At 38.1% G+C, this 27,719-nt stretch overlaps 1 protein-coding gene and 1 pseudogene across 1 annotated transcript; both read right to left on the reverse strand.

The window, feature by feature from the left end:
• Positions 1 to 279: 279 nt before the first annotated feature.
• On the reverse strand, positions 280 to 8,855 carry LOC119993134 (WD-40 repeat-containing protein MSI4-like). The gene is made up of 15 exons (XM_038840080.1): positions 8,553 to 8,855; positions 7,803 to 7,866; positions 6,973 to 7,059; positions 6,802 to 6,864; positions 6,312 to 6,377; positions 6,121 to 6,195; positions 5,312 to 5,387; positions 4,780 to 4,990; positions 4,378 to 4,459; positions 3,416 to 3,489; positions 3,158 to 3,269; positions 2,959 to 3,033; positions 2,149 to 2,225; positions 1,353 to 1,452; positions 280 to 676 (listed from the first exon to the last, which is right to left on the reverse strand). Exons 1-15 carry the CDS (start codon positions 8,756 to 8,758, stop codon positions 575 to 577), a joined length of 1,470 nt encoding a protein of 489 aa, XP_038696008.1. The 5' UTR covers positions 8,759 to 8,855; the 3' UTR covers positions 280 to 574.
• A 497-nt stretch (positions 8,856 to 9,352) lies between these two features.
• Positions 9,353 to 27,719, reverse strand: part of LOC119993135 — a 59,835-nt pseudogene continuing 41,468 nt past the window's right edge.

The following is a 27,719-nucleotide window of genomic DNA, read 5'->3' on the forward strand; positions in this document are numbered from 1 at the left end:
TGAAATTAATTTATGCGCGGATAGTTTAACCAACCTTGAGTTTGACTTAACTCAAAGAATTCATTCTTTTTTTTATCCTCCTACTATAACTATTCCTTTTTTTACGGAATGACATCGTCAAGATAACCCACCTCAAATTTTATCCAGTTTAATAGTATTTTTTACCCAGTTTAATAATATTCTCTTTCTATTGAAAAAGAGCAAATGGTAAACAAAGAACATTAAAGATCACAAAAGCATCACGACGAAACACAATTGTAGGCAACATTATCCAAATCATCTACTAAATGCAGCTGAATAAATTCCTTACTGCACCTGCCTGTAAAAAAACTGGGAACTGCAAAGTCGAAAATCTTAGCTTCAATCTAAATCACAAGTCAAAAACCAAAGGGTCTCTCAACATCACGAGGTCCATAAGCCAGTCAAAGGATACAACAATTCTCAATCTTTCGAAGAAACCACGTCGAGCTAATCTACGTAACAATCTACAACTGAGATTTGTTTCCAAGCCCTACAACTGTCCAAGTCTTTTTTTTTTTTTCCTAATGGGATTGTTCAAGTCAAAAGCTAACTATCAAGTTTTAGCAGCACATTCAACCACATGGGCCTTGAACTTCTCTAGCTCTGCCAAAACTTCATCTTCTGGCCTATAGAGTAAATCACTCATGCGCCAAATCTGCACAACACCAGCATCAGTTTAGCACATAATTTACAGCTTTTTCACAAGCAGCGTTGTCTTAGTAAAAAACACCAACCCAGGGCTCATGATGGGAACAAATAACCAAGGACTCAATTAATACAAAACATATTCTTCCATCAGAATTCAAGCAGTCCATGATTACGTCAGGGACTCCATGAGGGGTAAGGACTCAACAATGTCAACTTCCTCACACATTTAGTGGTAACAGATTAAGAAAGTTTGGGAAAAGTTCATTCTCCTAGAACTTTTGTGCCACTCAATTTTGGGAAAAGTCCATTCTTTTAGAACTTTAGTGCCACTCAAATATTAGAAAGCATCTCATTTTCCTAAAAACCATCAAAACATTATTATTTATGATTATAAATTCCCAACTAACGCACTACTATGGGGAGAATCATCTTCTCTTGCCAGAACACCTCAGGACACGGGTTTCAAAGACATCCATTTTCCCAACACCTTGGGGTAAATCTTGCAATGTTATCCACAAGTCCGCTTGATGTCTTACAACTTTGAAGGGGTATTACAATTTTTCCCTCAGCTGCCAATTTCACTAGTCCAAATTTTTTCCCCACAACACTGGTGCTATTCTATCCCCTAAATCACCAGTTCATTTGCAGAAAAGAAACCATTTACAGAAGAAGTCATATGATACCTGCAATGTTCCTCCTCCACCAGTGGTCTCACAATCATCAGACACACTAACAATAGTCCAAGGATCAGATGCATTCCAATGGAAGTCAACAACTTTGTCCCTGTACAACCAGCAAAGAAAAAACTTCAGCTCCAGAAAAAATTTATGAATGACGAGAATGCTAAACAGGCATCCTATGACATGCGGAAAAATTCCCCACCCACCCCCGGAGAAGATGCATCTAACCGGTTATCAATCAATTTGATGCCTCTTTCAGTGCACGAAAAATTAGAAGTTTAATTAATCTATAAGTTTTTTATTCCTCAAAAAAAAAGAGAGAGAAAGAGAAGTCTAAATAATTTTTCACTCATCTCATCCAATTAAGACACTTTATGGAGGAGAAATAATTAAGCTTTGTCAAATTCCTTATCGAGAACAAAATCAGGCAAATACAGATGAGAGAAACAATTAAGCTTTGCCAAATGCATAGTTACAAGGACAAACATATGATACAACAGAAAAACGGCGGAGATTATTGTGTAAAAGAAAAGGCGACATGCACCAGTAAGGAATGCTTCAGTTCAATGTTCATGGACAACAAGGACAGAAAAACACTAAAAACAATATCCTGAAGCATTTAAATGAACAGTGATGGTCAGGTTATCAAAACACAATTTTCCAAGGAAGAACTAAAGCGAAAACGCAATAGTAAAAAAAAAGGGAGGCGAAAACCAAAAATTAGAACAGTTTGATGCAGTTGACTGCTAATTGCAACTACGTAATCATCGTAACAATAAAAGTAGACCCAGTAACAAACCTGTGACCAGTATGCTGGAAAAACAAGCCAGCAGGAGAACTGGGGGATTCTGATGCACTCCCAGACTGTTTGCCTACCTGAAATATCAATGGCCCAAATGATAATTTCACTAAACAATTTTCTCCACCAATACTGCAAAAATACTACAGTATTCAATGCATAAATGGTAGGAAGCTGGGAAACCGAACAATTGAGCCATACAAATCAGCAACTAGATTGGGCTTCAAAGAAAGGAAAATCATTTTGTCCTCCCACCCATTCACGTGGAGAAGGCATAGAGCTTCAAGGAAGACGCTTTTTTTTTGGTTCATATGGGGCACAATAGACATGACAGACAGAAACAAAGCAGTCTTGACTACACCTCAAAAAGTTTAAACAGAAGTTTTTTGACCCGTGCATGGAAATTAATCATGGCATGCCTCAATATGGTCCTTGACATGTATTAACATGGACAAAATCATCAACAGCTTTTCAAAGTTTGGTCATCGGTCATCGGTCCAACCGCAAAAAGGAACAAGATCAATGCTCCATAAAAGTGCTATGATGAATTTTTATAGAAAAATGGTATTCTATATGTGTAAGATTGACTGAACCAAGAGATGAATCTGTGTCTAATAACAACTTGTAAGAGGTAGTCATATCTGACAAATTATTCTTGTCAAATCTCTCCAGTTTCATCAGTTTTTAACCACGACCTCTGAAGCACAGCAAAGAGAATGGCAAGGAGATACCACTTGTCGTGCGCCAAAATTAGATGGACGAATATATGTAGCAATATAATGCCATATCCCAGTAGATACAAAAAAGTACCTTATCATAATCCCAAATGTTTAAGAGGCCATCCTCTGCAGAGCTTCCAAACACAGATGACTTGTGTGGAGACCACTGGAAAATTTTTAAAACAAATAATTTAAAACAAGCACTACAGATCTACTTATAGATTATAAAAATAAATGGGAAAAGCAAAAAAAAATAGATCAGTAAAAAGAACAGAATTGTTGATTAGTACTTGAACACAAAGAACAGCAGCTTTGTGACCCTCAAATTTGAAGATAGGTGATCCAACTCCATTAGAAGTAAGATTCCGGCGATCAAACATGTGAACAGAATTATCTGCCGACCTGGTGCGATATCATGTCACATAAACATAAAACTCACATATACAGAACTCAACATCGCAGAATACAAAATAAAGCAGCATAAAAAACCACAAGTATCCCACATCCAGGATTTACCCAAACTTAAGTTCCATAACAAGAGATCATACCCAGTCAAAATCAGGTTATCATCATGGGGGTTCCAATCAACACAATGGAGATCAGCATCATGTGCCTTTTCAACCTGCAAAAGAGATGAGGTGGGAGGATCAGAACCTGCATTAATAGTACTAAAATTGTCATAAAAAAAGGTTGAAAGTCGTATTACTTGTTAACTGCCAACAGAATGCAAACAAAGTGGACAGAGGAAGCATGAAAAACACATCAATGAACAGATTGTAATTTGAAAAAATAGCACAAAGCTGATTGGGAATTCCGATACCACAAAATACCAGTTGATCATCAACACATTGCATTCACTACAAGTAAAAAAATGTCAATAACACTACTTCATAACTCTGGGCTAATCAAACAGGCTAACAACGAGTGAATCAAAGATAAACAGAGAGTAAAAAAAGATGGTGCCCAACATCTCCAAGGCTATCGTACTCCAAAGATCATATTCTCCTTAATGAATATTAGAACATCACCCTTGAGGTGTAACTCAAGAAGTAAATGAGCTGACAGACCCGAAAATCCCTCCATATTGCTAGTTCAACTCCTGATGCTTCAAGTGCCAGACTTAAGTACTTTCGAAATCCTTTCATACTTGTTAAGACACTATTGCTGTTATTAACATCCCTGTTTAAAACATTTGAGCCAGCCTACTCTAACTACACAATCAATAACTCAAGGCCTTTCAGAATTCTACAGCATGCATAAGAGACAATAAAAGACAAGATGATCACGCCTTTCCAAAGGGGCAGTGCTACACCATCCATAGAGCAAAGAAGCGTGTCACAGATTCTCACAATTTAGAATGATTCTGCAGCAAGTAGGAGATACAAAAGCAAAGTTGATGTAGCTTATTCATAGCGGCTGAGGTTTTCGCTTACCTCATTTGAAGAGAAATGAAAAAAAGAAAGACCAAGAACTATCATAAGACATAAAGAAAATTGATAAGATGTATAACCTTGACGACCGGACCAGAGCCTGTACGTGCATCCCACAATATAAGGCAAGAATCATCACCTACACTGCAAAATTCCTGTGCACTACAGCACACAACACAATGTAGTAGTAAGATATTAGAATACATTGTAAACCTCATTTTACTAATCTTTACCATGATTAACATAATGGATCAAGAAGAAAGAGTTAGAAGAATGCATAAACAAGGACCTTACATCTTATTGAGATATATATTTCAGCATTGCACACAGCCACTACAAATACCATACTGAAAAATAACAAAGCCCAGACTCTCAAAAAGCATAACTAATGTCCTAAATAACATATCAATGGGAGAAGATAAACTTCTTAAGCAACAATCAAGGAATCAATGAGCTAAATGACCACAAACCACAAAAGGTACCTGGATGGACAAAAAGCCACATCTTCAACTGTGTCCTCATGTCCATTGTAGACACCTCGAGGTCCCACAGTAGGGGCATCAGCAGCTTTATCATTTCCATCTTGTTTAATAATTGATCCACCAGAACCTGGCGACTTGGCTGCCGATGGGTCAGTGGCTGATGTTGTTATATGGTCCTGAATACTCCACAAAACTACTAACTTGTCTTTCCCTGCAATAGAAACCTTCTTGAATTAAAGAAAATTGCTGCAAAGGAACAGCTTATGTGTGTCCTAAAGAAGAGCTAGCACATTCAACCACCATAGCTCATACCAAAAAAATTTCACATACCAAAATAAGATAAATATATATCCTATAGTGCACAAGCCATGGTTATACACTTGACCCAGACAAGCATAAACTTCAGTCCTACCTTTCTGTGTTTGAAACTCAAATGCTAACATCTAAGATTGTGTAACAAATACATATCAGGAGCAGTTCCCAGAATCGATCAAGTAATAAGACTCATCAAGAAACAAAAAAAAAATCAAACCTCCAGAGAGCACATAGGGTTCAGCGGGACTCATTGCAAGAGCGAATTCCGCATTATCTTGATGTCCAGTCAAAATCTGCATGACGAGTTCAAGTTAACATGTTATAATGTCTCCTGAGAAAACACACAGTTCAGCCACAGAAAAGTAGCAGTTACCAACAATTTTACCAGTAGAATTCTTAAGAATATAAGCACATGCAAGAATATTTAGAGAAGGATCCTCGCGCAGAGATTTGCAACGTGATTTGGGTTAGTATTGCATTTCTCGAGCACTGAACTGATGCTGACCCCCAAAATTTCTTAGATAAACACATTGATGACGCTGAAGAACACAATATACTAAGAATTTGGTCCATGTCAACATTATAATAAGGGAAAAATACATGTGGACTTCCTCAAGTCCTTTCACACAACTGGATAGCCAGCATGCTCACCAAAATAGCGAAGCAATGATATTTTATAAAAATTTCCCTCTTCTTCTGCAACAAGGATTTGGAGTTTCTACTTCCGAAAACAAAGAAAGCAGCATAGAGATCCATATTCAATCACTTATGCCATGCAAAATTAAAAATGATCCAAATCTAGTGCAGGTTGTACATAAGAGAAACTTCATGGAAGAAGCTTCTTGTACAGAGCTAAAACTTAGGACTTATAGGAAACTTTTCTCTGCAGATACCATATTCAACCAACCATTCACTACGGTGTTAGGTATCATGAAAATTGTTATAAATGTTTAACCACATTGTAGAGAAGATGAAAGTGATTCAAGAAGAAGAAGAAAACAAATCATAATTCTTCAAAATTAATACCAAATCAGGGCGAGAATTTGTAGCTCCAAGGACAGCATGACGGTTCGGTTGTGCTTCAACATCCCATATAAGAACCTGAATTTTTAACGAATACCAAATTAAACAAGAAACACTAAAGTTTGACAGCCACCTATATATAAATCAAAAATTGTATTCCTGGCTAAAGTGACTGAAAAAAGTGAGACATGTACATCAGGACTGTCAGTATGAGTGGCCACTATATTGGCATTCTGTGGGAGCTCCCTGATTCTGTTCACCTACAAAATTATACCAGTAAATAGTACAATAGAGAATGAAGTATGCAAAAAAAAAAAAAAGCAGCAGCATTCATGACTAATAAAGATGCACAGAGGGTAAGTATCATCAATTGGTGAAGAAAGAGGGGGAGTGCTATGGGGGAAGGAAGAAAAGAAGAGGCATACAAAACAAGTTCAACTGTAAGACAAAAGACAAATCCCAGACGCATAGAGGCTAAATATCCATAGAACAGTTTGATGATAGAAGAACTTCATTAAACTTTTGTCTCATATTTGACCCAAAAAGGACGAAAAAACCCACTCAGTTTATGAAAAGGCAAAAGTATATAAACATTTTGTCAATAAAAGAGTATATGTATTTTTTGTTTGCTTGGAAAGAGTATATAAAATTTAGCGGACAACCAGCGTACGGAAGAAATCATACCTCTCCTGGATGAATGATTGTCTTGTACTTCTTTACAAATGGTGAGCGTGCTTCTTCATTGAACTGTAAATAAGCCAATTCATGTCAAATACATATAATGGAACTGAATGCGAAACGTCACAACTCCAGAAATACATAACGAGAAAATAGTCAGAAAAGGATAACCATTACCTGAGATATATGCTCTGCAGCTGCAACTCTCGGTTTGACAACTTCACAATTTGCAATAACCAGAGTATTTGGAACACTGCCATCAGTCTGAAAATACACTAGGAAAAAACCTCAGAGCTTGTCGAGTACAATGCAGTCCAGTTGAAATATTAGAATCGGACAATTCAAATATGGGGGCATCGAGTTGAACCTAAGATATACAGGGGACAAGCAAAAATAGGTATTTCCAACAAGAGCAGAAAATATAAGTGCAGTTCCATCTATGTTCTATAATTATTCAATCTCACCAAGAGTGAGTGAGAAAATATGAAATAAACAAAATAAGCTGGAAAATTTATAATTAAAAAAAAAAACCAACAACAACTACACAAATGCTGACAGTTTTCTTTTTTTTTGTTTTGAAACAGGGTTTGGGGAGGGAATAGGATTCGAACCCACAACCTAATGGATGGGTGGTCCCTTACATGCAACGTGATTGTCGTTCAACTCATGGCTCACTTGCCATAAGTGCTGACAGTTAACAACATAAGAGCATCACAATTTTTTCATTAGATATATAATATATTGCATGGTTTAAGTGGAATTACATTTTTTGAGGTACATATACCATAAAAATAAAGTACATCTAGAATCGAAAAATTTTACAGTGGCATTAATGATTAAGAATAATGAATACACCTAGAGTTAAATCTGGACCATCACGCAACTCGAAAGTGAAGCAGAACACTGGTTTAATGTTATCATATCCTCGGATCATTTCAAGCCACAAAAGCATCCAAACATAAACAATATTTGCACTTAAAACAAGCATTAACAAAGCTAACACATGCCTGCTCAGACAAGTAAAGGCGTTGGCGATTCTTGTAGGTTGCAACATCAAGCTGTGGGCCCCACCTGCTCTCACAAGCAAAAGCAAGTCAGCAAACTGTTTAAGAAGAACAGATAGATCATTGCCATACATAGCGACACAAACAAAGCAAAAAAAAAAAAAAAACCAACCTGATATCTTGATGATTAAAAAAACACTACAAAAGTAAAACAAATAAGACATATGAACGCTAATTTCTAGGGTTTCTATCCTCCAAGATCCATGGACATAAATGAAGATAAAGTTTCCTAGGGTTTTTGGCAACATTTCACCGACCAAGTAAGGATTAAAGACATGCTCATCCTAGGTGGAGTCACTAAACAGATTCCACACATTTAGAAACAAGGATACAATGTACACTATTTTAGGTACTAATTAGGAACAGGGACAAAAATAAAAGCAAGATGGACTTAACATCTTGATCAAAATCGATTTAAAGAACACTACAAAATAAGCGCACATATACACTGAAGTATACGAGAATGAAAACAGAAAGAAATAGGAACGCCCATTTCTAGGGTTTCTGTCCACCAAGATCCGTGGAACATATATGAAGATAATAAGTTTCTTAGGGTTCTGGTAACATTTCACGGATGCATGACATGTAAGGAAAACCTCATCCTAGAATCACAAAAACAACAAAGAAGGAAAAAAGAAACCCTAAAACCCTAAAAGAGAGAGAGAGAGACAGAGAGAGAGTGTATGTGAGTACCGGCAGGAGAGAGAAGGCCAGACGAGGTTATGATTAGCGAGCCAGTCGTAGAGAACGGGGACGAGACTCTTCCACTGAGTGTACTTCTCGTCGACGGTGGGTGGCTGAGATTTCTTGGCCTCTTTCATTCTGCTGCCTTGGTCTTCTTTCTTGTCGTCCTTGGGCTTGGGTTTTCGGCCTCTCTTCTTCGGGGCTGGAGGATCCATTTCCTAGCAACAGCGTCGCCGATTCTTATATAGAAACACAATCTCCGGGACCGGACCTACCCCACCTAGGGATTCTGAGAGCGATGTGACCTCCGTTAATGGAGAGAAAACAGATTATTAAAAGATGGTGCCATATACACGCTCTTTTAAAGAGGGTGCAGAACACGCTGCCTGTCGCCAATTCTACTTTTTTTGGCGTTTTGTGTGAAAGAAGCATCCCAACGGATAGTTTTACCCTCAGCACGTAGGGTGTGCGTAGGAATATAAAACTCCGGGATGTTTCGACCGTCCCATAAAAAATTCAAATATTCTCAATAGAGATAATTTGATTTTTATTTTAAAAAATAAAAAATTTAGACGGAATAATGCATATTTATGATTTTTTTTTTTAAATTTGACCCCAAAATGTTATTACAGTAGGGCATGCGGTACCCATTTTTGTGAAGGGTGACAAAAAAATCAATTCTGAGTCAATTTCGGATGGGACAATAACAATTGTTTATAAAATAGTTAGATGGCTGGAGCTAACCTTGATTAAATTTCATACCTACTTAATTAAACATATCCAAATTTATTTAAATTCAGACAAATAAATCAAATAATAATATAATATGATTTAAAGTCCAAACAAGTAAATCGGACAAAATTTCCATGTTTGAACCCAAACCCGGTTTTAAACCAGTTTGTGTTTGGACCTAAATTAATTTTAGACCTATCACTTATGTCCAAACTTTGCTTAATTCGAATCGGATAAATTCGATCATCCAAATCGGATATAGTTTTGTCACCCCTAATTTTGATCCATGTTGTAGCAAGTAACAACCACAATAGAACGGTTAAGAAAAACTCAATCAAACCCAGAAAAATGATTAATCTAATGATTAATCCTCTGGCATCAAAAATCTAGGCTCAAAATGTGAAATATAACATCTACTCCTTTGGTCAGAGTTAAAAGAGTGTTTGAGCCTTGTTACGTCCACTTTCATGATGACTAACTTGACCCATTGGTCAGGATCTTTCTAGCTCAATCTTCAGAAATTAAACATAAACACCAGAGGAAAGTAGAAGAAACAAAGATCCAAACCCCTGCACAGAAAGGTATTAGCCTATTAGGTACCAGCCACTAACCAAAATCTCTTATTATGCAATACCAGAAGGTTATGAAAGAGTTGAAAGTCATACCAAGAAAACAGAAGCCACTGCTCCTGTTATAAGCTCCTTGGCAAGACTGCGATTTCACCTCGATGAGGTTGCTTCATAGCTGCACAAAATATTCAGCACCATTATGAACCCAAAGAAAAAAGGAATAGACGATGAAGCAAGTAAAATTTAATATGATTCACATCCTCATACGAAAGGGCGACACTAACTCTCATCCATAAATTGTGATAAGTTTAAGGATTAATCAATGAAATGTCAACAATAGCACAAGAAAATTTATCTTCAGCACAGGAAGAAAAAGTAGTGATCAGCCAGCCTCCCAAAAGAAACATCGGCCAAAATTCAAGCCAAATGTGAGGAAACTCACTTGTCTTTGATCATAGACACATGGCAATTCAGTCCCAGTGGTTTAGTGAAAATAGTGCAGTGAACAAAGCTTATTTATAGATATAATTGATAAGAGATTAAGTAAATGATTACATGTGGCGCCCCTTGGTCCCGTAAATCCATATAATATTGTTTTTACATCTCAATAAAATAAGTTTGATTTCATGTCATCCTTATAAGAGACGTTTAAGTACAATATTAACTTATTAAGTGAATGCACATGTCAACGGAAGCATAAGTGTTGCATGGTGCAAATCAAACGTTTGCCATAGCCTGAAATAAAGTATAGCTATGCACATGCACATGTACTAAAAGGGATTGAGATTCTTTCTTCAAATATTCTCCCAGAACTTTGTCGCATGGTCAACCTCTATGACATTAAACTTCACAAGTACGTTTATGCTAACACAAGAAATTCTTATGTATAATATAGTTTACGCCTATAGAATGATAACATAGTGTAGTACCCGGTTTTCGTCCGGCCAAAAAAAAAAAAATACAAAATACAAAAAATAATAATAATATATATATATCATATAAAAATAAAAATATATATATAAGAAAAAGTAGCCGAAAGTAAAAAGAGAAAGGAGAAGAAAAAGAGAAAAGAAAGAAAGAGAAAGAAGAAGAAAAAGAGAAAGGAGAAAAGAAAGAAAGAGAAAAGAAGAATAGAAGAAGGAAGGAGGCGTGAGAGAAAGGGGAGAGGTTTTGAGCCCGGAAGAAAAACAAAAAAAAGAAGAGAGAAGGAAGGAGGCGTGAGAGAAAGGGGAGGTTTTGAGCCCGGAAAAAAAGAAAAAAGGAAAGGAGGAAGGCAGCCGAGGGAGGAAGTGGGAGAAAACCGTGAGAGGAAAAAGAGGGAAGAGCCGCCGTCGGATCGAGAAGAGAGAAGCAAAATCGGAAAAGGTAGTCATATGCTTTGATTTATTTCCCTACCATTTTCTTGATTCCACTTTTGTTGTGAGCTTATGGTTCTATTTCAGAGCAGTAGGATGCGGGTTCTAGTTTTGCCTCTGGTTTTAATCTTCTAAAAGATGCATTTGTTGTTGTTTAGATTTGGTGCTATCTTGTGTATGTGTTTTTGATGCACTGTTTCCTATTTCTCTGGATTCACATTCGTACTCGATGCTCCATGCTATTGTGATTCTGTTCTTTTTCTGATTTGTTCTTAGATCCATTTTCTGGACCCATATTCTTAGATCCATGTCTCGGTTCCCATTTTGAGTTTGTCGTGCTGGTTATATGTTAATGAGTGATTGAGATTTTGTCTCCTATACTTGAGACTCTATGTTTGGATTTTGCTTCCTGTATTCCGTGTAAGCATATTTTGATCTCTGCATATATATGTGTTTACATGGATGTGTATATATATGTATAGCGTATGTATATATAGGTGTGCAGTGTGTGCGTATATATATATGCAGTGGGCGTGTGTATATATGTGCATCGTGTGTGAATGTGTGTGTTGTGCGTGTATATATATACAGTGGGTGTATGCACGTATATGTATAGTGTATTGTGTTTGTATATGTATATGTACCAGCTTGTGGATGTGTTTATATATGTATATGTGCATACATGATATGGTTGTGTATGATATTGTATATGTTTATATGTGTATATGAATCTTTAAATATGGAAGTAATTTGATATTATATTTGAATACCTATTTGACCTTCCTCTTGTTGAATTTTGCTACGTGGATTGGGCTTGGCTCCATCGGGATCGGGCTTGGATATTATTTGGACGAGTTGATGGAGGCTTGAGCAATTTCAAGATTTTGTTTGGTTTATTGCAATTTGTGTATATTTGGCCCCCCCATATTGTGTAATTTATCTTATTCATGTCGATTTGTATAATTTCGACATCTATTATTTGGATTATTTGTACAAGTATGAATTATGAATATATAGGCTTAAAGTTGAATATAGGTCATTTCAATTAAAGAAATCATAAGTTGATTTCCTTTATTTGAATTATGAACCTTATTTGATTTCATTTATGAATTTGCCATACGTTGGCAATAATAGGTTAAATTGATAGATGATACTTTTCCAAATAATCATTTATACCATAAGTTGGTATTTAAAATTAAACCTACCAAAAGTTGGTGGGTCATTTTATCATTTATGCCATAAGTTGGTATTTAAAATTAAACCTACCAAAAGTTGGTAGGTCATTTTATCATTTAAACCATAAGTTGGTATCTAAAATTAAACCTACCAAAAGTTGGTAGGACATTTTATCATTAACACCATAAGTTGGTGTTTTAAATTAAATCTATCAAAAGTTGGTAGATTTATGTTGAAAACATAAATCATTAATCATATGGGCTTGACCCTCTTAGGTTTAAAAAACCTGGTGTCCCCAGCAGAGTCGCCAGTTGTTGCAACCGGGGTCACGACGCGGACCGGCGTGGGAGGATGAAAATGTTTAGAGTCGCCACCAATTGATTTAAAGTGCAATTGGACACCAAAAAAACTTGCGAACCAGAGAAAAGGGCACGGGGATCGATTGAGTGTGGGGAAGGTGTTAGGCACCCCACAACTCCCGTTTGAAAACGGTTACCCTAATTAATTTCATGGCTATCTTATGGATACTTGCTCTTTGCAAGATATAATTGTTAAAGTTTGAATTATTACTTTCAACACACTTATCAACTTATGATAGTGTTTGAAAAAAAGCTTGGAATATTACTATCAATTTATGATGGTTTTTATTTGGAAATAGGTTTGAAATAACACTATCAACTTATGATAGTTTTGGGAAAAGATTTGTAAGAATACTATCAACTTATGATAGCATTAAAAGAAATTGTAATATTACTAAAACTTATGATAGTTTTAATTTAGGGACACACTACCAACTTTTGGTAGATTTAATTTAAAACACCAACTTATGGTGTTAATGATAAAATGTCCTACCAACTTTTGGTAGGTTTAATTTTAAACACCAACTTATGGTGTTAATGATAAAATGTCCTACCAACTTTTGGTAGATTTAATTTTAGATACCAACTTATGGTTTATTTAATAAAATGCCCTACCAACTTTTAGTAGGTTTAATTTTAAATACCAACTTATGGCATAAATGATAAAATGACCTACCAACTTTTGGTAGGTTTAATTTTAAATACCAACTTATGGCATAAATGATAAAATGACCTACCAACTTTTGGTAGGTTTAATTTTAAATACCAACTTATGGTATAAATGATTATTTGGAAAAGTGTCATCTATCAACTTAACCTATTATTGCCAACTTATGGCGAATTCATAAATGAAATCAAATAAGGTTCATAATTCAAATAAAGGAAATCAACTTATGATTTCTTTAATTGAAATGACCTATATTCAACTTTAAGCCTATATATTCATAATCCACACTTGTACAAATAATCCAAATAATAAATGTCGAAATTATACAAATCGACATGAATAAAATAAATTACACAATATGGGGGGCCAAATATACACAAATTGCAATAAACCAAACAAAATCTTGAAATTGCTCAAGCCTCCATCAACTCGTCCAAATAATATCCAAGCCCGAGTCTCGTCCAACAAAACAAACATAAAGAGAGGGAAAAATAGAATACTCAAATGTAAATCAAGATTTAAATCGAGTCAAGACCACATTATGAGATTCACACGTATCCAAACCAAGAAAATCAAATCCAAATATGCTCTCTCCCTCTTTTTCCAACAAGAAATAGAAGAAAAAAAAATGCAAAGAGAGAGGGCTCAACATATTAGTATCGAAAACACTCTCAAGCATCACATATGTCCAAGGTGAATGCAAGAAACACCATGTCTATTCTTAGTCAACATCCGAGGATGCTAAAAATGAATCAAACATTGAAATCAAGTGTAAATAGAGCAATACTTGAGTGAAAGATATGAGGGGTATGAAGCTTCTACCAAAAAAATCCAAAGAATCGGTTTTCCCCCTCTCTCCTTCTCTCCTTCTCTTCTTCCTCTCCCCTCTCTTCCTCTCTTCCTCACGCCTCCTCTCTTCTTCTCTTCTTTTTTGTTCTTGCTTCACCAAAAGCCAAAGTCTCCTTCTTTCTTCTTGGCTTTTTTGTTCTTGCTTCACCAAAAGCCAAAGTCTCCTTCTTTCTTCCTCTCTCTCACGCCTCCTCTCTTCCTCTCTTCTTTTTTTGTTTTGTTTCCTCTCCCCCCAAAACCAAAGTCTCTTCTCCCCTCTTCTTATTCTTTTTCTTTCCCCAATTTGTGCCACATTTCTCTCTTTGTCTCCTTCTTTTTATTCTTTTTCTTTCCCCAATTTGTGCCACATTTCTCTCTTTGTCTCCTTCTTTTATTCTTTTTCTTTCCCCAATTTGTGCCACATTTCTCTCTTTGTCTCCTTCTTTTTATTCTTGGCTTTTTCTTTCTTATTTTTTACTTTTCCATTCTTCTAGCAAAAATCATAAAAAGATGTGACATTTTTTAAAACAATTCTCTTATTTTTAGATATTTTCTAAGATTTGATCTTATTCAAGATTTGAGTATTTAAGGATCCAAGAAAGGGATTATGAATATCTATGGGCTTATAGGTCAAAGAAATGAGATTTTGCATTTTTTTGTGTTCTTTTTTCTATTTTTTCTTTTTCGGATCGGACGAAATCCGGTTACTACAGCTGCCCCCCTTTGTATGTCATTTATGAAATAAAAGGCAAACAAAGGCGTAGTCAACCGAGTTTCGTACGAGAATTGAAATGCACGGGATCACTATGGCCATTCCCGGCTTGGCCAAATGTTTGTTCAAGAAAATAAAAGGGCACGGGATCACAAGGCCATTCCCGGCTTGGCCAACTGTTTGTGCAAGAAAATAAGGGGCACGGGATCACAAGGCCATTCCCGGCTTGGCCAACTATTTGTGCAAGAAAATAAAGGGGCACGGGATCACAAGGCCATTCTCGGCTTGGCCAACTGTTTGTGCAAGAAAATAAGGGGCACGGGATCACAAGGCCATTCCCGGCTTGGCCAACTGTTTGTTTGAATTTTATGTAAGAAAATATCCATGAGTGTATGAATGTATGAAGAGAAATTGTATTTTATTTTTCTCATTTTGAAAATTCGACTTTGGTTAATTGTTGTCAGCACCATCACCCCTACCATCCTGCCATTATCCCTCATGAGAAGACTGCATCTTTTGATTTCATCTTGTCTTCAATATGCCATGTTACCCTTATTCTTGTATCTTTCATTCTCTTTTTGTCTGATCTTCCCATCGATTTACTGTTTACATCTGATTTCCATCAAATCCGACATACCTTTAATGCTAAACAAAATCTCCCTGGCCTCCACTAATGCCTTTTAACGTCATTTAATTTCTTTTAGCCCTCTTAGAGTTAAGAACACCACAACCTCTCCGGCTCCATCATGCCTTTTAAAGTCATTTAATTTCCTTTAGCTCCTTTACAGCCAAGAACACCAAAATCTCTCCGGCTCCACCATGCCTTTTAGCGCTATTTAATTTCTTTTAGCTTCTTCACAGCCAAGAACACCAAAATCTTTCAAGTTCCTGTTAAGAACAATATCCTAATGCACTTGTCATAATTCTTTTATTACTTTACTCAATTTCCAATAAATTCAACAGCATGGCGATACTTGTACTATATGAGAATTTTACGCAAGCAATCAAAATTTTGATGAAAACAATCAATGAATTAGGAACTCAGAAATGAATGACCTCATAGCATTTTATTAAAATGAATAGATAACAAGAGAAACTGATGAGGTACATATATGATTCCAGAAGGTTAGAAACAAAGGAAATAGCAGAAATCTTTACAAGATATAAATGAAATAATTCCGATTCCGCACGAAACTGCCCCAGTTTTGTGTGCATCCACTTTGCAATTATTGAATCTGACTATTTCCATATGAAGCTTCTTCCCCACAAATTCATCATGTATATCTTTGATCATAACTAGTTCAACTGTATACAGCCCTGCTATCTTTTATTCACTGTATTTCCCCATATTCTTCCCAAATCCTCATGAAGGCCTCTGCCAATTTCCCTTAATTGCTTTCTCCATGCCTTTTTTGATCTCAATGTTACTTGAAGCTCCCAGGACGGATTTTCACTCTAGCAGAGACTTTCCTTTTTCCTTAATTTTTGCCTGAAGCACCCACAAGGGGTTTTCACTCCAGCAAGATTTTTGTTGCTCTAATTTTTGCCTAGATCGCCCTTTCGGGTTTTCAATCTAGCGAGCTTTTAATTCTAATTTTTTGCCTAGGTCGCCCTTTCGGGTTTTCCACCTAGCGAGATTTTTTTTTTTATGCTATGGGTAATACTTTTTGATGGCGTCTGCATTCACCGGATTAGGCAATTCTTCTCCATCCATTCTTGTCAAAATTAATGCCCCTCCTTCAAAAGATTTTTTCACCACATATGGTCCTTCATAATTCGGTGTCCACTTCCCTCGGTGATCTTTTTGAGGTGGCAAAATCATCTTCAACACTAAATCTCCCTCCCTGAAACTGCGAGGTCGGACTTTCTTATTATGTGCTTTCATCAATCTTCTTTGATACAATTGCCCTTTACAAATTGCTCTTAATCTTCGTTCTTCTATCAAATTCAGCTGCTCATATCTCGTTCGAGTCCATTCTGATTCTTCCAAACCTGCCTCCAGAACTACTCGAAGGGATGGAATCTCCACTTCGATAGGCAAAACTGCTTCCATACCATACACCAAAGAGAAAGGAGTCTCCCCGGTAGATGTGCGTATTGATGTCCGATAACCATATAGAGCAAAAGGGAGCTTCTCATGCCAATCTTTGTAATTCTCTGTCATCTTCCTGATGATCTTCTTGATATTCTTATTCGCCGCCTCAACAGCCCCGTTCATCTTCGGTCGGTATGGCGTCGAATTATGATGACGAATTTTGAACTGGTCACAAAAACCCTTCACCATTTTGCTATTGAAATTCGTGCCATTATCAGTAATAATTCTTTCCGGGACTCCATATCGACAAACAATCTCTTTCCTCAAAAACCGAACAACCACGCTACTCGTCACATTAGAATATGAAGCAGCCTCCACCCATTTGGTAAAATAATCAATAGCAACCAAAATGAAACGATGCCCATTAGAAGCCTTTGGCTCAATTGAACCGATGACTTCTAATCCCCACATAGAGAAAGGCCATGGTGACGTCAACACATGTAATGGATTAACGGGAACATGTGTCCTGTCTGCATAAATCTGGCACTTGTGGCATCTATTTGCATAACTCATACAATCCCTCTCCATGGTTAACCAATAATACTCTGCACGTATAATCTTCCTTGCCATTGCATATCCACTAGAATGAGTTCCACATATCCCTTCATGAATTTCCTCCATGATTTGCTTAGCCTCAGCAATATCAACACATCGTAAGAAAACTATCCCATCATTCCTTTTATAAAGAACATTTCCACTCAAGAAGAAAGATCCCGCCAATCTCCTGATGGTACGCTTATCATTTTCTGATGCCCCTGATGGATATTCTTTCTTCTCAATGTACTGTTGAATATCATGATACCATGGTTTACCATCAGGCTCTCCCTCCAAATTTGAACAGTAACCTCGAACTTCTCGTTTCTCGATTTTAATCACCTGCACTTCCCCTTTTGGGTCTACATCAAACATTGCCGCCAAAGTTGCCAGAGCATCTGCTATTTGATTTTCTCCCCTTGGGATATAATCCAACTCCACCCAATCAAAAAACTTGATTAATTTTTTGATATGCTGGTAGTATGGAATAAGCTTGTCATATTTGGTTTCCCATTCGTCATTCAATTGCCTAATCACCAACTGTGAATCACCATAGACCTGTAGCCTCCTAATCCCCATATCAATAGCAGCTTGAATTCCCATCGTACATGCTTCATACTCGGCCACATTGTTGGTACATTCGAAATACAACTTAGCTGTAAACGGTATAACATTCTCTTCAGGTGATATTAACACTGCACCAATTCCGCATCCTATGATATTAGAAGCGCCATCAAACAACATAGTCCATTTTGCCAAATTCTTTTGATTCTCTTCTTCTATCGACACAGTCATGACATCAATATCTGGAAATTTCAAATCCATAGTTTGAGTATCATCAATCGCTCCCTCTGCCAAATAATCTGCTATTGCACTCCCTTTGGTTGCCTTCTGTGTGACATATAAAATATCATATTCTGATAATAACATTTGCCATTTAGCTATCCTCCCTGAAAGAGAAGGTTTCTCAAAAATATACTTGATAGGATCCATCCTGGAAATCAACCATGTAGTGTGATATAGCATGTACTGTCTAAGTCGATGCGCAGCCCAAACCAACGAGCAACAAGTCTTCTCTAACATCGAATAATTTGCTTCACAACTGGTAAACTTCTTGCTTAAGTAATAAATGGCATGCTCTATCCTTCCTGATGAGTCATGTTGTCCGAGCATACATCCCATCGAGCTATATGAGACGGTCAAATAGAGAATAAGCGGCCTGCCAGCCACGGGAGGCATCAACACTGGAGGACTTTTCAAGTATTGCTTGATCTTTTCGAACGCTACCTGACAATCTTCATTCCATTCAGTAGAGTTACTTTTACGCAACAATTTAAAAATAGGTTCACAAGTAGCCGTCAACTGTGAAATGAATCTGGCAATGTAATTCAATCTTCCCAAGAAACCCCTAACTTCCTTTTCCGTCCGAGGGGGTGGCATCTCCAAGATCGCCTTCACTTTATCAGGATCTACTTCAATTCCTTTCCTGCTTACAATGAAACCTAACAACTTCCCCGAGGTTGCCCCAAATGTGCACTTAGCTGGATTCAACTTCAATTGATGCTTCCTTAATCGATCAAACAACTTCTGGAGATTCACAATATGGTCTTCACCTTCTTTGGATTTTGCTATCATATCATCGACATATACTTCCACTTCTCTATGCATCATATCATGAAACAAAGTGACCATGGCCCTTTGATAAGTGGCACCGGCATTCTTCAGACCAAAAGGCATGACTTTATAACAGAAAGTTCCCCATAGCGTAATAAAAGTTGTTTTCTCGCGATCTTCTGGTGCCATCTTGATCTGATTGTAACCCGAAAATCCATCCATGAAAGAGAAGGTAGAATGTCAGGCTGTATTATCCACTAAAACATCAATGTGAGGAAGAGGGAAGTTATCCTTCGGGCTTGCGCGATTAAGGTCTCTATAGTCGACACACATCCGAACTTTGCCATCTTTTTTGGGGACAGGTACAATATTCGCCACCCATTTTGGATATCGAGCCACTGCCAAGAAACCAGCATCAAACTGCTTCTTCACTTCATCTCTTATCTTCAACAACATGTCTACTTTCATTCTCCTCAATTTTTGTTTCACAGGGGTACATTCTGGAATTAATGGCAACTTATGAACAACAATGTTTGTATCAAGACCCGGCATGTCCTAATAAGACCATGCAAAGACATCCTGGTAACTATGCAATAAATCTATCAACTTCTTTTTGCTTTCTCCTTCAAAGGCAGCTCCTACCTTGACTTCCTTTTTCTCCGTTTCAGTTCCCAAATTCACGACTTCAGTTAACTCTTGATGTGGCTGTATTATTTTCTTTTCTTGATTGACTTGTCTTAACATCTCAGGAAAAATCTCAATTTCTTCGTCTATTTCATAGTCAGATTCAACATTGCTAATGGGTGCATCAAAATCTGGGTCATTAAGTTCGTCCTCTTTATTATCATCATTTTCAATCCTGTTAAAGAAATGAATGAAAGTGGTTTTTAAGAATGGAGAATAACACTTGAATAGAAATGAAGAAACATGAATATGGATGACTATCAGGAGATTTCATTTCATGGAAAAGGAAATATGAACAAAGATAGAACATGCAATCGCCATACTATAAAATCTATTGAAAGCAAAGTAAAGCATGCTCATTACAAAAGACCCAAACGAAGGCCGTGAGCTAGGCCCACGATGGTAGTGCACTCGGGATTACTCTTGCAGGTTCTTGAGAGATATTGGGAGCTCCAAACTGGTCCAGTTGCTAAGTTTGAAATTTGAAGGACGCGAGATGACAAAGCAAGGTCTAGCAGCTGAACTCTGTTCCTCTTCCACCACAGCAACTTGGAACTTTTCAAACTGATCACATATATTTGCCAAAATTGCCCTAGTTACACCAGTCGAGTTTTGAAATGACAGTTTTCCAAAAACTGCCCCAATGTCAGTCAAACTTATCTTGTTTTGCATCCCTCCATACACAAAACTGTCATAAAGCCAGGGATTCGGTTTCTTTTCAACTTCCAATTCCTTTCCTTCCAGACGGGCAAGCCTCTTCGCCTGTTTTTCTGCTTGCACACGATTCCTGTCAACCTTAGTTGGCTTATAACCCAAACCCCAGCGTTCTGAATGTTTCACCATTTCTACTGGCTTCTTAATTCCCTGTCGATTCTTACCGAGTCCTTCTCCTGGGCGAAACCCCTTTTTCATCATAAATTTTGCTACATTCTTCGTAACCTTTGATATTTGTGGCTTTAGGGGAGAAAGTCCTTCCTTCCCATAGCTAGCACTAGCAATTTCAAAAGATTGGAATGAACTCTGAATCCCCTCTGTCGGAGCATCAATAGGAGAACTATTAGACAAGCTGGCAACCATCCATTCTGACTGACCCTTTACTATGTAAACCCTTCCATCATAAACAAATTTGAGCATTTGGTGCAACGATGATGGAACAGCTCCCGCAGTGTGAATCCAAGGGCGTCCCAACAGGCAACTATAGGTTGGTGAGATATCCATTACCACAAACGGCACATTGAACGTTACACTTGCAACCTGTAAAGGTATTTCAATTTCTCCCATAATCTCTCTACGTGTTCTGTCGAATGCTCTCACTACCATTGGTACTTGTCTTAGATAAGATCTGTCAATTGGCAGCTTCTCAAAAGTCGCCTTTGGTAAAATATTGAGGGATGACCCATTGTCCACCAAGATACTTGCTAATTCCTTTCCACGGCACATGGCTGAAATATGCAAAGCTTTGTTGTGCCCCATCCCTTCAGGCGGAATATCATCTTCAGTAAAGGACAACAAATGGGAGGCCAACACATTTCCTACAATGCCATTGAAAGAGTCTGTAGGAATCTTGTCTGATACATATGCCTGGTTTAACATTCTCATCAAGACTTGTCGATGTGGTTCAGAACTCATTATCAACTCCAAGATCGAAATCTTTGCAGGGGTTTTCTTCAATTGATCCACCACCATGTACTCACTCTGCCTAATAATTTTCAGGAACTCCTGAACTTCCACATCAGTTACAACTTTCTTTTTCTCTTCTGGGCGTACAAAAAGACCTTCTTCTGGAATAAAACCTGACTTTTCCACTTCAGGTATTGCTTTCCCTTTCCTTTTACGCTCTGCTTCAAGGTCCACCATTAGATTCCCTTCTGTCTCATTTCTCGTGTAACATCTCCCACTTCGGGTAACTCCACCAACGCCAGAAATATTATCTACCACTTCTCCTTGCTTTCCACTAGCTCCTGCTTCATAATTCCATGGCACAACCTTATCATTATTGTACAAAGGATCTATCTTCGGAATCACACTCACTGGCTTGTCCTCTATAGAGTATTGCAAAACAAAAGGTTTCACGCAATTCGGCCTTGGTCCTTGATAGTAACCTCCTAGGACATTGACTTCATTTGATTGACCTTTCACCTCAAACTTTATTATCTTCAAATCCATCAACTGTTGTACCTTCTCCTGAAAGCCACAACAATTCTCAATAGCATGTCCCCTTTGTCCTCTATGGAACTCACAAATATTCATGTCATCAAAAAGTCCACGTTGATCGGGTGTATCCACTGCCACTTCCTCAACTAATCCTTCTTTCCTCAACACCAAAAACAACTGGCCCAATGGCATTGCAATCTCTGATACCCATCTTTTTGTAGCACAAAATTCTTCAATGGCATTCACCCCCTCCTTCTCATGATTAGGCAATGGATTGTTGTTGACATTTGGTTTATTGATTGCACTAAGATCCAGCCATTTCGCTTCAATCATCCCCTGGACTATCCTTTTGAATTGTAAACAACCTTCAGTTGAGTGCCCGGGTGTTCCTCCATGATATAAGCATGTGGCATTAGGATCATACCAATGAGGATATGGAGGTTGGTGGACCCGTCCCGGAATAGGAGCCACTGCTCCTTGCGCTTGAAGTTTCGTGAAACATTCAACATAGGTTATGGGCAAAGGATCGAAATGCTCAACGGATCTTCTGGGTCTTTGGTTTTGGAAATTTGGACGAGGGTTTTGGTAAGTGTTTGGGCTTTGAAAATTTTGGTAAGTGTTTGGGCTTTGAAAGTTTTGGTAAGTGTTTGGATTTTGGAAGTTTTGGTAAGTGTTTGGGTTTTGCGAGTATTGATTGGGTGATGGTGCATTGAATCGGGGTGGATAAGGATTTTGGGTGTGATTATGATTATAGTAGGCTCCCGGGCTTGACATCCTTGGGGCATTGCTTCTTGGGCGATAATCTGAAGTAGGCACACCATAAACAGCTGGATTTGAATCAAAATTCACAGAATGCACTTCAGTCCTTTTGCCTTTACTTGCCTTAGCTGGATCTGGTTTATCAAGGGTGGGATAATGTAAAGTACCTCTCTTCATGCATCGTTCAACTCGCTCCCCCGCTTGTATCATATCAGCTAAGTTACTATGACCGCCTCCCGCCAGATTAGAAGTATAAGGCTCTTGGAGAGCATCAATGAAAGCGTTCAACAAATCCTTTTCTGAAAGGGGTGGAATTATTTGGGCTGCCAAATCCCTCCATCGATGGGCAAATTCCCTAAAGCTTTCCCCATTCTTCATTGTTGTGTTTTGCAAATCATAAATGGTAGGGATCTTCTCTTCATTATGCTTATACTGCTTCATAAACATTTCAGCCAAATCCTCCCACGAGGCTACAGACGAAGGATTAAGGGTATTGAACCACCTTTGAGCTGCCCCAGTCAGACTATCTTGGAAATAATGCATCAACACTTTCTCATCACTTGCATATGGCTGCATACGTCGACAATACATTGTTAAATGATCCAATGGAACTCCAGTGCCGTCAAACAAACTGAATTTTGGTAGTACAAAATCATGCGGAATATTCAGATTCTTCACAAGGCACAAATTGGCCGGATTCAGCATCCCTGAAACATTAACACCCTCCATGGCTCTTAATCTCTTTTCCAACTTCTTAATGGCATCCATTGAGTTATTTTCTTCATTCTGAACTCCCTCATTCACCACTCTGGCGGTTACAGCTCCGGCAATATTAGCATCAACTGGGAAGGGATTATCATGCACATGGGTCTCAACTGGATGAATATATGTTGGATTCTGAGTGGTTGCCTGTTGGGAAACATACTGATGCTGATGCAAACCAGGCAAAGGCTGATTACGAATAGGAGTAAACCCGGGTGGGTAAGTTGGTATTTCCTGGTGCAGATGATTCTCAGGAATCTCTAGTGTTTCAGAATTTTCAGCTACTCCCTTTCCTTTCATCAGCAAGGCCATATTCTTCATCAATAAGGCCATCTGTTCTTTGATTTCAGCTATATCCTGATTCTGATTATGCTCACCCATTTCCTGCTCCATGTTCTCAATAATTCTTGATTGTAGGCGAGTCTGATAGGGGTGACGATGTTGCTTCTTGAAAGCCACAAATATCAAAGGTTACGAAGAATGTAGCAAAATTTATGTTGAAAAAGGGGTTTCGCCCAGGAGAAGGACTCGGTAAGAATCGACAGGGAATTAAGAAGCCAGTAGAAATGGTGAAACATTCAGAACGCTGGGGTTTGGGTTATAAGCCAACTAAGGTTGACAGGAATCGTGTGCAAGCAGAAAAACAGGCGAAGAGGCTTGCCCGTCTGGAAGGAAAGGAATTGGAAGTTGAAAAGAAACCGATTCCCTGGCTTTATGACAGTTTTGTGTATGGAGGGATGCAAAACAAGATAAGTTTGACTGACATTGGGGCAGTTTTTGGAAAACTGTCATTTCAAAACTCGACTGGTGTAACTAGGGCAATTTTGGCAAATATATGTGATCAGTTTGAAAAGTTCCAAGTTGCTGTGGTGGAAGAGGAACAGAGTTCAGCTGCTAGACCTTGCTTTGTCATCTCGCGTCCTTCAAATTTCAAACTTAGCAACTGGACCAGTTTGGAGCTCCCAATATCTCTCAAGAACCTGCAAGAGTAATCCCGAGTGCACTACCATCGTGGGCCTAGCTCACGGCCTTCGTTTGGGTCTTTTGTAATGAGCATGCTTTACTTTGCTTTCAATAGATTTTATAGTATGGCGATTGCATGTTCTATCTTTGTTCATATTTCCTTTTCCATGAAATGAAATCTCCTGATAGTCATCCATATTCATGTTTCTTCATTTCTATTCAAGTGTTATTCTCCATTCTTAAAAACCACTTTCATTCATTTCTTTAACAGGATTGAAAATGATGATAATAAAGAGGACGAACTTAATGACCCAGATTTTGATGCACCCATTAGCAATGTTGAATCTGACTATGAAATAGACGAAGAAATTGAGATTTTTCCTGAGATGTTAAGACAAGTCAATCAAGAAAAGAAAATAATACAGCCACATCAAGAGTTAACTGAAGTCGTGAATTTGGGAACTGAAACGGAGAAAAAGGAAGTCAAGGTAGGAGCTGCCTTTGAAGGAGAAAGCAAAAAGAAGTTGATAGATTTATTGCATAGTTACCAGGATGTCTTTGCATGGTCTTATCAGGACATGCCGGGTCTTGATACAAACATTGTTGTTCATAAGTTGCCATTAATTCCAGAATGTACCCCTGTGAAACAAAAATTGAGGAGAATGAAAGTAGACATGTTGTTGAAGATAAGAGATGAAGTGAAGAAGCAGTTTGATGCTGGTTTCTTGGCAGTGGCTCGATATCCAAAATGGGTGGCGAATATTGTACCTGTCCCCAAAAAAGATGGCAAAGTTCGGATGTGTGTCGACTATAGAGACCTTAATCGCGCAAGCCCGAAGGATAACTTCCCTCTTCCTCACATTGATGTTTTAGTGGATAATACAGCCTGACATTCTACCTTCTCTTTCATGGATGGATTTTCGGGTCACAATCAGATCAAGATGGCACCAGAAGATCGCGAGAAAACAACTTTTATTACGCTATGGGGAACTTTCTGTTATAAAGTCATGCCTTTTGGTCTGAAGAATGCCGGTGCCACTTATCAAAGGGCCATGGTCACTTTGTTTCATGATATGATGCATAGAGAAGTGGAAGTATATGTCGATGATATGATAGCAAAATCCAAAGAAGGTGAAGACCATATTGTGAATCTCCAGAAGTTGTTTGATCGATTAAGGAAGCATCAATTGAAGTTGAATCCAGCTAAGTGCACATTTGGGGCAACCTCGGGGAAGTTGTTAGGTTTCATTGTAAGCAGGAAAGGAATTGAAGTAGATCCTGATAAAGTGAAGGCGATCTTGGAGATGCCACCCCCTCGGACGGAAAAGGAAGTTAGGGGTTTCTTGGGAAGATTGAATTACATTGCCAGATTCATTTCACAGTTGACGGCTACTTGTGAACCTATTTTTAAATTGTTGCGTAAAAGTAACTCTACTGAATGGAATGAAGATTGTCAGGTAGCGTTCGAAAAGATCAAGCAATACTTGAAAAGTCCTCCAGTGTTGATGCCTCCCGTGGCTGGCAGGCCGCTTATTCTCTATTTGACCGTCTCATATAGCTCGATGGGATGTATGCTCGGACAACATGACTCATCAGGAAGGATAGAGCATGCCATTTATTACTTAAGCAAGAAGTTTACCAGTTGTGAAGCAAATTATTCGATGTTAGAGAAGACTTGTTGCTCGTTGGTTTGGGCTGCGCATCGACTTAGACAGTACATGCTATATCACACTACATGGTTGATTTCCAGGATGGATCCTATCAAGTATATTTTTAAGAAACCTTCTCTTTCAGGGAGGATAGCTAAATGGCAAATGTTATTATCAGAATATGATATTTTATATGTCACACAGAAGGCAACCAAAGGGAGTGCAATAGCAGATTATTTGGCAGAGGGAGCGATTGATGATACTCAAACTATGGATTTGAAATTTCCAGATATTGATGTCATGACTGTGTCGATAGAAGAAGAGAATCAAAAGAATTTGGCAAAATGGACTATGTTGTTTGATGGCGCTTCTAATATCATAGGATGCGGAATTGGTGCAGTGTTAATATCACCTGAAGAGAATGTTATACCGTTTACAGCTAAGTTGTATTTCGAATGTACCAACAATGTGGCCGAGTATGAAGCATGTACGATGGGAATTCAAGCTGCTATTGATATGGGGATTAGGAGGCTACAGGTCTATGGTGATTCACAGTTGGTGATTAGGCAATTGAATGACGAATGGGAAACCAAAGATGACAAGCTTATTCCATACTACCAGCATATCAAAAAATTAATCAAGTTTTTTGATTGGGTGGAGTTGGATTATATCCCAAGGGGAGAAAATCAAATAGCAGATGCTCTGGCAACTTTGGCGGCAATGTTTGATGTAGACCCAAAAGGGGAAGTGCAGGTGATTAAAATCGAGAAACGAGAAGTTCGAGGTTACTGTTCAAATTTGGAGGGAGAGCCTGATGGTAAACCATGGTATCATGATATTCAACAGTACATTGAGAAGAAAGAATATCCATCAGGGGCATCAGAAAATGATAAGCGTACCATCAGGAGATTGGCGGGATCTTTCTTCTTGAGTGGAAATGTTCTTTATAAAAGGAATGATGGGATAGTTTTCTTACGATGTGTTGATATTGCTGAGGCTAAGCAAATCATGGAGGAAATTCATGAAGGGATATGTGGAACTCATTCTAGTGGATATGCCATGGCAAGGAAGATTATACGTGCAGGGTATTATTGGTTAACCATGGAGAGGGATTGTATGAGTTATGCAAATAGATGCCACAAGTGCCAGATTTATGCAGACAGGACACATGTTCCCGTTAATCCATTACATGTGTTGACGTCACCATGGCCTTTCTCTATGTGGGGATTAGATGTCATCGGTTCAATTGAGCCAAAGGCTTCTAATGGGCATCGTTTCATTTTGGTTGCTATTTGATTATTTTACCAAATGGGTGGAGGCTGCTTCATATTCTAATGTGACGAGTAGCGTGGTTGTTCGGTTTTTGAGGAAAGAGATTGTTTGTCGATATGGAGTCCCGGAAAGAATTATTACTGATAATGGCACGAATTTCAATAGCAAAATGGTGAAGGGTTTTTGTGACCAGTTCAAAATTCGTCATCATAATTCGACGCCATACCGACCGAAGATGAACGGGGCTGTTGAGGCGGCGAATAAGAATATCAAGAAGATCATCAGGAAGATG

This window comes from Tripterygium wilfordii, chromosome 23 (assembly GCF_013401445.1).
Source record: "Tripterygium wilfordii isolate XIE 37 chromosome 23, ASM1340144v1, whole genome shotgun sequence".
Taxonomy (NCBI): domain Eukaryota; kingdom Viridiplantae; phylum Streptophyta; class Magnoliopsida; order Celastrales; family Celastraceae; genus Tripterygium; species Tripterygium wilfordii.

Excerpts from the sequence above, each read along its gene's own strand:
- LOC119993134 (XM_038840080.1), bottom strand. The coding sequence starts at position 8,758 with ATGGATCCTCCAGCCCCGAAGAAGAGAGGCCGAAAACCCAAGCCCAAG. Across the intron at positions 7,867-8,552 it reads TGGCCTTCTCTCTCCTGCCG|GTGGGGCCCACAGCTTGATG; the intron begins GTACTCACATAC and ends TTGTGAGAGCAG. Across the intron at positions 6,196-6,311 it reads CTCATACTGACAGTCCTGAT|GTTCTTATATGGGATGTTGA; the intron begins GTACATGTCTCA and ends TTAAAAATTCAG.